Here is an 11,675-nt window from a genome sequence, read left to right on the forward strand (position 1 = left end):
TTAATAACATTTATATATATACATATATACATATATATTAAAAATCAGGTCAAAATAACTTCATGTGATCTTTCAGTCCTGCTGAGTCTTCACAATCTGGTCATGCTCATGAGTCAGGTGTGCTAACAGTGTGACCTTAAGGTTGACCCCGTGGCAATTAACTGCCCTAAGGCCTTCTCCCAGACCAGGGAACACTGTCAGATCACATAGACTAGATTCACCCAGTTACATGGGCTCTGAGGACAGCTCGAGCTAGATTTGAATCTCCACTCTGCCACTTGCTGTGTAACCCTGGGCAAGTTAATGCCTTTGTGCATCTGTTTCTTCATTTATACAGTGGGAATAGTAATGCTGTTTATAAATTTGTTTTATGTCTTAGGTCAGATTCTAAATCTGACGAGCTTAAGCTATTACCAGCCTACAGTAGCCATTTGAAAATAACAACCCCCCCCTCCACGTTATACATTGTCATAACGCCACAAACTAGAGACACATCCTCTGCCCCATGTTCACCTCCAGAGCCTTAGCCTCAAAATGCAGGCGGAGACGGGTTATTCATGATGAGTTAATCCCTGTGTCTAGAGTCTTCTCTGCTTGTGGTGGGGGGGCCCACTCAACGGGCTTTCAAATCTGGGAGAAGATGCTGCCTGGAAGGCTCCAGATGTAAGGATTATTGGGGAGTTTTCTCTACTCTTCTGTTTACTAGGGGACATTATGAAGAAGGATAATCATCCCTTCCTTAAATGTTTCGTAGAGTTCACCACTGAACTCACTTTTATTCCTTGAGGGAAAGTTTTAACTGTGCCTTCAATTTCTTTGAATATTCTTTAGCACATAGAGCTAATATTGGGAATCTATGCCATCTTTATTTTCTAATTGGTTTGGCTAGAGGCTATCCATTTTATTGATTTTATTTTTCCATAGAACCAGCTTTGGGTTTTATTGTTTTTCCTTCTATATGGTTTTCTGTTTTATATGCCACTGATTTTTGCTCCTTCCTTTATTATTTCCTTCTTTCTCTTTATTTCAGGAGTAAGGATTTTTAAAAATGATTATTTATTAATTTTATTTATTATGTTTTTATTATTTTAAATTTGACCAGAGAGAGGGAGAAAGTGAGAAAGCAAGCTTCCAGATCTGGGACTTGAACCGTCAGCTGAGTGGGAGTCCAGTGCTTTAACCATCATGCCACTTGCTGGCCCCAAGGAATTAACTTTCTTAAGACTGATGTTTAGATTACTGGTTGGAGATCTTTCTGTATATTACAAGCATTAAATTCTGTAAATTTCACTAGGGGCAGCAGATGGTGTGATAGTTAAGACCCTGGATTCCCATATGGCTGACTGTGGTTTGAGTCCCAGACACAGTGGCTTGACAATCACACTGCATGTGTGTACATGTCTGCCCAAAATCCTGAGAGGAGAATGGAAGAGAAGGGATTATGACGTGGCCATTCTCCCCCTGGAGTGACTTCTCATTTTTCTTCTCTTTGTCTTTCTGCAGCAAGCTCATGCTCCCTATGGCAAAAACCCTAAAGAATTTTTTTCAATCACTTTGAAATATTTTCTACTTTACCCTGTCATTCTTTGACCAAAGGGTTATGTAGAAATATGTTGTTTACTTTTCTGCTAGCTTTTTGTTATTGATTTCCATTTTAATTTCACTGTAAACTGAGAAATATTGTGCTTACAATTGTTTTAAAACTATATTTTTAATTTTTATATTTAACTTTATTTATTGATGTATTTTAATTTGACCAGAGAGGGACAGAGAAAGAGAGAGAGAGGGAGGGAAAGTGAGAAAGCAAGCCTCCAGGCCCAGGACTTGAACCGTGGTGGGCCATATGGGAATCCACCATCCTTAACTACCACACCACCTGCTGGACCCCGTTTTTAATTTTTAATTGACATGTGATAGTATATATTTATAGTGTGCGGCATGGTTTTCATTACTTAAGTATAATGTACAATGATGAAAACAGGGCAGTAAGCATACCCACCGTCAGGCCAGCAGGCGGCATGGTGGTTAAGGGCACTGGACTCACATGACTGAAGTCCCAGACCTGGTGGCTTGCTTTCTCACTTTCTTTGTCTTGTTCTGTCTCTTCTCTGGTGAGCACATGTATCCTATGGCAAATAAAATAAATAAACTAATTAATTAATTAAATAATTCTTTTAAAATACCCACCATCTCCAACATTTATCATTATTTTTGTGTTATAAATATTCAAACTCCTCTCTTCTATTTTGAAGTATACACTGAATTGTCACCAACTATAGTTACTCTGCTGTACTATAGTAGCCTAAAACTTATTCCACTTATTATTTGCAATTTTGTATTTTAAACCCCACCTCTCCCCAGCTCCAGTGTCCACGAGTTCACTTTCCACTTCTATGTGATTCAAATTTTTGGTTTCCGCTAATGAGTGAGAACTTACTGTATTTATCTTTCAGTGCCTGGTTTATTTTCCTTAGTATAACTTCCTCCAGGCTTGTCCATATAGCCTCCAATTATGAGATTTTATATTTTATATAGTTGAATAATATTCCATTGTGTGTGTTTATCTCAGCAGTTGATAGACACATAGGTTGTTTCCATATCTTAGCTATTGTGAATAGTGCTGTGATAAAAATGGAGGTGCAGATATCGCTTCAACCTGTTGGTTTCTTTTCTCTTGGATATATGTTCAGCAGTATGGTTGTTGGTTCATAAGGTAGTTCCATTTTTCAGTTTTTTGAGAACCTGCTATAGTATTTTCCGTTTTCCATAAAGGCTGTACTAATTTACATTGCCGTCAGTAGTGTATTAGAGTTCCTCTTTCTCTGAATGCGTACCAGTATTTGATTTTTGTTTTTATAATAGTCATTCTAACGGGGCGAAGCAATTTCTCATTGTGTGTGTGTGTTTTAGAGAGAGATTTTTGCTATAGAATGTATGTGCTCGCTGGAAAGACAGAGACAGAAAGCGAGAAATCACTCCCTAGGGGGGATGACCACACCGCAGTCCCCTCCTCCATTCTCCTTCTCGAATTTGAGGCACACGTGTACACGTGCCTAGCATGAGTTTTAAACTATCGGGTCGGGCCTCAAACCATGCTTGACTACATGGGAATCCAACGATGTAACCATCACACCATCTGCTAGTCGCGCGCGTGCGCGTGCGCGTGCGTGCGTGTGTGTGTGTGTGCGTGTGTGTGTGTGTGTTTAATGATGTTGACCATCTATATTTTTTTATTGCCAGAAAGTGCATACAGTCACCAGAGAAAGAGAGAGGGGAAGAAAGGGGGAGAAAGAACTGCAAATGGGCACGACCACTCCATAATCCCTCTTTCTCTGCTTTGTTTTCCTGTCAGGATTTTGGGTATGAATATGCATGTGTCTGGCATATTTTTCAAACCACAGCTGGGACTCAAACTACTGTTGGTCATGTGGGATCTGACTCCCCTGACTGCTGTGCTGTGGGACGAGACACTCATTGTAGTTTTGATTTGCATTTCCCTGATGATTAGTGATGTTGAACTTTTTTTTTTTTTTTTTGAGAGGTTTTTGCTATAGGGCGCATGCGCTTGCCAGACAGAGACATAGAGACAGAAAGCGAGAAATCACCCCCCCAGGGGGGATGGTCACGCTGCAATCTCTTCTCCTCCATTCTCCTCTCGGGATCTTGGGCACGCACGCACACACGCCCGACGTGAGTTTTAAGCCACCGGGTCTGGGGCGTGAACCGTGGGCGACTACGTGGGAGTCCAGCAACATAGCCATTACGCTAACTGCTGGTTCCCGATGTTGAACATTTTTTAATGTACTTAATTGGCCATTTGTATGTCTTCTTTTCAGAACTGTCTGTGTTCAGGTCAATTGCCCACTTATTAATTGGATTATTTATTTTTTTTGCTGGTGAGTTGAGTGTCTTGTATATGTTTATTATTACTTTCTTATCAAATGTAAAACTTGCACATATTTTTCTCACATTGTATGGGTTGTCTTTTCATTCTGCGATTGTTCACTGTCAAGAAGCTCATCAGTTTTTATGTAAGCCCATTTATTTGTCTGCCTTTGCTCATGTTACCCATGCTTTTGAGGTCTTATTTTTAAAATCTTTGTCCAGGGGCCAGCAGGCGGTGTGGTGGTTAAGGCACTGGACTCCTACATGGCTGACTGTCCCGGACCTGGTGTCTTGAAACACACCAGGTACATATGCCTGTGCGTGGGCCCAAAATCCTGAGAGGAGAATGGAAAAGAAGGGATTGCAGCATGAACATTTCTTCGTGGGGATGATTTCTCACTTTCTCTCTCTCTGTCTCTCTCCAGCAAGCACACATGCCCTATGGAAACAAACAAACAAACAAATGTGTATATATTTGTCCAGTCCAATGTCTTGAAATGTTTCCTTTGTTTTCTTCTAGTAATTTCATAGTTTTGGGTCTTAGGACTAAGTCATTAATCCGTTTTAGGTAAGTATTTGTATATGGTGAAAGATAAGGGTCAAATTTTTTCCTTCTGCTATAGATATTCAATTTTCAGCACTATTTATTCAGGAAGACTATCCTTTGTGACCAAGAATATGAAAAAATAATTCTGCATTTGTTTGGTGGACTGTGCTATAAATGTCCATGAGCTCAAGTTGGTTTTAATGTTATTCAAGTCTTCTATTTTATTACTGATTTTTCTCTTTGTTCTATAATGTATTGAAATCTCTGGCTATAGTTTTAGACTCATCCAGTTCTCTGTTTAGTTTTAATAATTTTTTTAAGTATGTGTTTTCATGCATTCTCCTGTTCTATGATGTGACAGCTTGCATGGCCTCAGGACCTACTATCAGGAAGTTGAACCTTTATCAGTAGGTGCATATGTTACATTCATTTGACAAACTGACTCCTTTATAATTATGGAATGTCCCTTTTTATCTCTGATAATATTCTGAAATATGTTTTAATATCAATAAAGTCACTCTTCTTTCTTTGGAGTCTTTCTACATGGTTTATCTTTTTTCTATCCCATCTGTATCTTATATTTGAATAGGTTTCTTGTAAACAGGTTGAGGTTTTTTTTTTCTTTTTTTTAGATCTAATCTTTGCCTGTTAACTGGAATATTAAGATCATTTACATTTAATGTAATTATTGAATTGGTTAGATTTAAACCTAAGATGTTGCTATTTGATTTTTATTTGTCTGATTTGTTCTTTTTCCCCTATTTAATCTTTTTTAAAAAAATATTTATTTTATCTTTACTTACTATTATTTTTAAGTTTGCTATAGGGCATGTGTGCTCACCAGTGAGAGACAGAGAAAGAGGGAAAGTGAGAAAGCAAGCTACCAGGTCGGGGACTAAAGCCACAGCCAGCCATGTGGGAGTCCAGTGCTTTAACCATCATACCACCTGCTGGTCCTGCCTTTTATTCTTTTTTAACTTTTTTTTAATTTTTAGTAATCCCATTTCACCTCCCCTATTGTCTTAACTCTTATCTTTATTTTGTTATGTTGTGAGTATGACTATTTAGCATACATCATAGCCTATCTTCAAAGATTGCTTTATCACTGTATGTATATTATAAAACTCTTAAAATTTTTATTTCCTTATGTCCTTTCAATTGTTCTATCTTCTACTCCATCATAAACTATAAACGCCACAATACCTTATAAATAGTCAATTGTCTTATAACAAGGTTAAGGATGAGAATTAGTATATTTTATTTGATTTATTTATTTTTTAAGAGAAATTTTTGGTATAGGGCACATGCGTTCACCAGAGTGACAGAGAGACAGAAAGCAAGAAATCACTCGGGGGTGGGGGGGTTGCAGAGGGGATGGCCATGCCACAATCTCTTCTCCTCCATTCTCCTCTTAGGATCTTGGGCACACACACACACACACGTGTGTCCGGTGTGAGTTTAAGTCACTGGGTCTGGGACTTGAACCATGGTCGACTACTTGAGAGTCCAGCGACATAACTATTACACCATCTACTGGTCACCAATAAGTGTATTTTATTTTTATCCACATACTTGATATTTCTGCTGCTCTTACTGCTTTGCATGGGTCCACATTTTCATTTGGTAGCATTTTGTTTCTATCTAAAGAAATTCCATTAACATTTTTGGTAGTGCGGGTCTGTAGATGATGAATGATCTCAGCTGTTTTAATCTGAAAACTCTTTAATTTACTTTTATTTTTGAACAGTATTTTTACTAAGTATATAATTCGAATTTTACAGTTTTATCTTTCAATACTTTAAAATTTTTCTTCATTGTCTTCTGGCTTGCATAATTCATAATTATAATAAAACCCTCCTGCCATTCTTATGCTTACTCCTTTGTGCATAGTGTGTATATTTTGTCTCTGACTGCTTTTGTTTTTTTATTTTTCCTTTCTTAAAAAACTTATTTATGGGAACCAGCAGTTAGCGTAATGGCTATGTCTCTGGACTCCCACGTAGTCGACCGCAGTTCATGTCCCGGACCCGGTGGCTTAAAACTCATGCCGGGCGCGTGTGCGTGCGTGCTCAAGATCCCGAGAGGAGAATGGAGGAGAAGGGATTGCGGCGTGACCATCCCCCCGGGGGATGATTTCTCGCTTTCTGTCTCTATGTCTCCCTCTCTGTTTGGCGAGTGCACGCGCCCTGTGGCGAGGTCACGCCGCCTGTAGCAAAAACCTCTCCAAAAAAAAAAAAAAGTTATTTATGGGGCTGGCAGGTGGTGTGGTGGTTAAGGGTGCTGGACTCCTACATGGCTGACCGTGGTTTGCATCCCGCTGGTGGCTTTCTCTCTCTCTCTCTTTCTTATACTGTCCCTCTCTGGTCATATAGAAATAAATAAAGTTTAAAAAATTATAATGGTTATGTCGCTGGACTCCCACATAGTTGACCATGTTTCAAGTCCCAGACCCAGTGGCTTAAAACTCATGCTGGATGTATGTGCATGAGAGCCCAAAATCCCAAGAGGAGAATGGAGGAGAAGGAATTGTGATGTAGCCACCACCCCGGTGGTGGGAGGGGGGAGGTGATTTCTCGCTTTCTGTCTTTCTCTCTCTCTCTCTCTGTCTCTCTGGTGAGTGCACACGCCCCATCACAAAATATCTAAAAAAAAGTATTCCTTTCATGAGTGAGAGAGACAGAGACAGCACTCCCAGCAGGGGTTTGACAACATGATCCACTCCCCAGGCTCAGCAGGTGCCAGATTACGGGCAGACGTGTGTCTGACATACTAATGGAAGCCTCTGCAGACAAACCTGACTCCTTCCCACGTGAGTTAGCCTTGCAGAGTGTTGTGTTTTACTGCTTCACCACCGTCTCACCCTGAGCTTTTTCTCCTCATTACTGAATGCATCAACTTAATTTTGATGTGATTTTCTTCATTTTTCTACTCTCTGGGCTCTTTGAGCTTCTTGGGTATGTAGGTATATAGTTTGAATCAAAATCAGAAGTATTTTGGCCCTATTTTTTAAAATATTATTCTCTCTGCTATGATTTGAATTACTCCCCAGAATTTATGTGCTGAAATTTGGTGTGTTAAGATTAAGAGAAAGGAAAACTTGCTATGATTATGGTATTGAACGGCGGACCCCATCCTTTGGAGACTCCTGGCGATTTTATAGAGAGGGGGTGGGACAGACAGATACATGTGGACATGACATGCGGTCTCCTGTTCTACGGTGTGACGCCTTGTGTGGCCTCAGGACCCACCAACAGGAAGACCTTCCCCTTTGACTCTGGACCTCCAAAAACGTGTGCTAAATAACCTCTATTCTTTTTTCTTTTTCTTTCTTTTCTTTTTTTTTTTTAATTGCCAGAGAGTATGTACACACACCAAAGAGAGAGAGAGAAAGAGAAAGCATCGCCCGTCCCCCAGTGGTGCATAGTCACTACACAGTCCTTTTTCCTCCGTTTCGCCATTCCATCAGGACTTTGGGCACACGCACACGTGCCTCTTGCATTTTTTGAGCCACTGAGTTCTGTTAAACTGCTGGGGCTGGTATTCAACAGCAGGTGGCCATGTGAGATACAGCTCCCAGTGCATAACACTCAACCACTGAACTTCGGCCCTACACCTATATTCTCATAAATCACTCAGTATTTTATGTTTTATTTGAAAGAATTATTTTATTATTATTTTATTGAACTTCATTTTTTATTTATTTTAATTTGACCAGAGAGGTGAAAGAGAGAGAGAGAGAGAGAAGTGAGAAAGCAAGCCACCAGGTCCGGGTCTTGAACCACAGTCGGCCATGTGGGAGTCCAGCACCCTTCACCACCACACCACCTGCCAGTTCCAGTATTTTATGGTCTTAACAACAGAATGGAGTGAACACTCCTCTCCCCTCCTTCTCAGACTCTGATTGTACATATGTTAAACCTCGTAATATTGTTTTGTGGGCTACTTAATTTTTTGGTTCTTAACTCTGTGTTTCTTTCTTTTTTTTTCTTTTGGAAAGGTTTTTGCTATAGGCTGCATGTGCTTCCCAGAAAAACAGAGAGAGATAGAAAGTGAGAAATCATCCCCTCAAAGTGAATGACCTTGCTGCAATCCCTTCTCCTCCATTCTTCTCTCGGGATCTTGGGCACGCACGTACTTGCCTGGCGTGAGTTTAAGCCACTGGGTCCAGGACACAAACCGCAGTTGAATGACATAGCCATTACACCAGCTGCTGGTCCCTGTGTTTCATTTTTTAAAAGAATTATTTTAACTTTATTTATTTACTAATTTATTTTAATTTGACCAGAGAGAGAGAGAGAAAGTGAGAAAGCAAGCCACCAGGTTTGGGACTCAAACCGCGGTTGGCCATGTGGGAGTTCCCTGCCACCATGCCACCTGCCAGCCCCAACCTCTGTGTTTCATTTTGAATTGTTCTTATTGCTATGACTTTTCTGAAGTTCCCTGATCTTTTCCTCTCCTAGTCTCTAATTTAATGTTAATATCATGCAGTGTATTTTTTATTTCAGATACTGTATCTCCCTAGAAGTTCCAATTTGATCTTATTTTTAAATTTTCATTTCTTTCCTCATTCTGTTTATACTTTATCTTTTTAAACACATGTGCTAAATTTATAATAGTTGTGTAATATCTTTTTTTTTTTTGGAGAGGTTTTTGCTATAGAGCGCATGCGCTCGTCAGAGAGAGACAGAAAGCGAGAAATCACCCCCCAGGGGGGATGGTCCCGCCGGAATCCATTCTCCTACGTTCTCCTCTCGGGATCTTGGGCACACATGCACACACGCCTGGCGTGAGTTTTAAGCCACCGGGTCTGGAACTCGAACAGCAGTCAACTACATGGGAGTGCAGCGACATAGCCATTACGTTAACTTCTGGTCCCTGTAACATCTTTTTTTGATAATTCTGTCATATATGCCATTTTGGGGTCTGTTTTTATTGATTAATTTTTCTTCTGTCATGTTTTTCAGACGTTTTGATTTTTACATTGTTGGGTGCTAGATTTCATTTTATTTTTTGAATATATGCTCTACAAAGCAGTTAAGTTACTTAGAATCAATTTGATCTCCTTAGGGATTGCTTTTAAGTTATATTAAATACAGTGTTGCTTTAGTCCAGGGCTAATTCGGTTCTACTACTAAGACAAGGTCCTTTTGAAGACTCTTAATAGACGCCCCAGGTATTATGAGGTTTTCTCACTTTGGTTGAAAAATGAACTGTTCCAAGCCTTGTGTAAGTTCTGAAGGATCGATCCACTTAATTATTTTTAGTGTCTTCAATAGTTTCTTCATATGTGTGGCTCGATCATTAACCGAAATCCTTATCCAGCTCTCCAAAGCGTGTTCTCTTTCTCTCTCTCTCCCTCCTTACCCTCTCTCTTCCTCTTAGTGCAGTAACCGCCTCTCAGTATTTTGCCCTACAAATTCGAGTTGCTTAGGCCTTGCTAAATTTCTCAGCTAATTTCCATTTTTTTTTATCCTCTCCCCCTTACCCTCACCCCCAGCCTTTGCCTGTCACCGAAAACTTTTATTTACATCATGTGTTGGGAATCTGAGCATGGGTCACAGGAGCTGTCTTGCTCCCACAACCACCTGGTGCTTGGTTATTAATGAGGTCTAGAATTGCTTGAGACTTCCCATAAGCTTCACTGAGCCTTTAGGACTGTGTTGGACTTACTAGCCTGACTGCAGTCAGCAGGATTAGAAGGACAAATGGTCTGAAGTCACTGCTGAGGGCCTCCAAATATCAGATAACTAGAATCATTTACTTTCGGCTTGCACATCCTTATTGGATTTATTTTTCTATCTTATTGATTTTCTTAGTTCTGTTTTGCTTGGATTGGAGAGGATGCTGAGGGAGCAAATCCAAATGTAGGATTTTATACAGAAAAACCCATTCACTGAAGAATGGGTATAGCCCAGCTCTGATCTCTGTAGATGTTTCATCAAGTTGTTAGAAAGATGTTCTTGTTGCCCGCAGGCTCTAACCATTCACGTGTAACCTGTTTTCTGTCTAGGATTAAATGGCTACAGGCTGGGAGTCAAATCCTCTTCGGGAAAGTGCGTGATGAGTGTGTGTATGTCCTCATTGATACGTCTCATTCGATGAAGAGCAAACTGGACTTGGTGAAGGACAAGATCATTCAGCTCATACAGGTTAGATGGAACTGTCAGGCTCATCCCTCGGGGCTTGTGTGTCACAAATGCATCTCTGTCGTCCCTTGTCTAGAGTGGCTATAAGCAGTGACAGGGGGATTTTGCATTAAACATTTCATAAGAATTCCAGTTTAGAAAAAGCTCCTTCTTGCCAGTGAGAGAATTGTCAGCCTTTCTTTGCAAGTGGGCCCTTTCTCTGGTGGGTTCTTCCTGTTTTGCACTGGTTACTAAAAGGAGTTTTACATCTGTTGCTTCAGGTCTTCTTTACTCGGAAATCTATACAAATGACTCCGTAGTCTTCCAGATGCTCTTTATCTTGGCATTTTTATTTTAATTTTCGGTGTTAAGGATGCTGTGTGCGCTGCCCTGGGAATGATGTGTGGGAGAAGTAGAGGGTGATGATTAGGAGCCTCCAGTTCTTATTCTGCTCGCATTGCCTCGAGTCGTATGTCTTGAAGCAGGTTAACTTTCCTGAGTCCTAGCTCCACATCTGTAAATGGATAGCACAGTGCTGTCATGGGTCCATAATGATATAAATATTAACTACAGAAATATTCGTAGGGGGAACCAGCAGATGGCGTAATGGCTATGTCGCTGGATTCCCACGTAGTGGACCATGGTTCGCATCCCGGACCTGGTGGCTTAGAACTCATGCCAGGCGCGTGTGCGTGCGTGCCCAAGATCCCGAGAGGAGAATGGAGGAGAAGGGATTGCGGCGTGACCATCCCCCCTGGGTGGTGGTTTCTCTCTTTCTCTCTCTCTGTCTCTCTCTGTCTTTCTAGTGAGCGCATGTGCCCTATAGCGAAAACCTCTCAAAAAAAAAAATAAAGAAAAAAGAAAATCAGAGATTCTTTCTTCTTCATGGCCAATCTCCTGTTAATACTTTTGAAAAAGTTTTTATTTCCTGAGTCATATTCTCTATCTCCAGAAGTTCTTTTTGATTCTTCAGGGTATTTACCTCTTTATGGAGTTTCTCCTTTAAGTCGTGGAAAGATTTTTCTCATCTCTTGACATTAGTTGTCTATTTTCTTTTGCAACTCATTGAGTTTAGTTATGATAAATATTCTAAATTATTCTTCTGACACTTCTATAAT

At 40.3% G+C, this 11,675-nt stretch overlaps 1 protein-coding gene and 1 pseudogene across 3 annotated transcripts in view; one reads left to right on the top strand and one right to left on the bottom strand.

Moving 5' to 3' along the window:
• The window catches only part of LOC102496261 (protein FAM136A pseudogene), a 3,190-nt pseudogene extending 1,170 nt beyond the window's left edge, over window positions 1–2,020 (bottom strand).
• Window positions 1–11,675, top strand: part of VWA3B (von Willebrand factor A domain containing 3B) — a 288,347-nt gene that overhangs the window by 126,758 nt on the left and 149,914 nt on the right. For all 3 annotated transcript variants that reach the window (XM_027767524.1, XM_027767525.1, XM_027767526.1), the window contains one exon: window positions 10,443–10,581. In XM_027767524.1, the coding sequence (XP_027623325.1) occupies window positions 10,443–10,581 (139 nt within the window). The remainder of the gene's footprint in view (window positions 1–10,442; window positions 10,582–11,675) is intronic.

This window comes from Tupaia chinensis, unplaced genomic scaffold (assembly GCF_000334495.1).
Source record: "Tupaia chinensis unplaced genomic scaffold, TupChi_1.0 Scaffold144276_1, whole genome shotgun sequence".
In the NCBI taxonomy this organism is placed as follows: domain Eukaryota; kingdom Metazoa; phylum Chordata; class Mammalia; order Scandentia; family Tupaiidae; genus Tupaia; species Tupaia belangeri.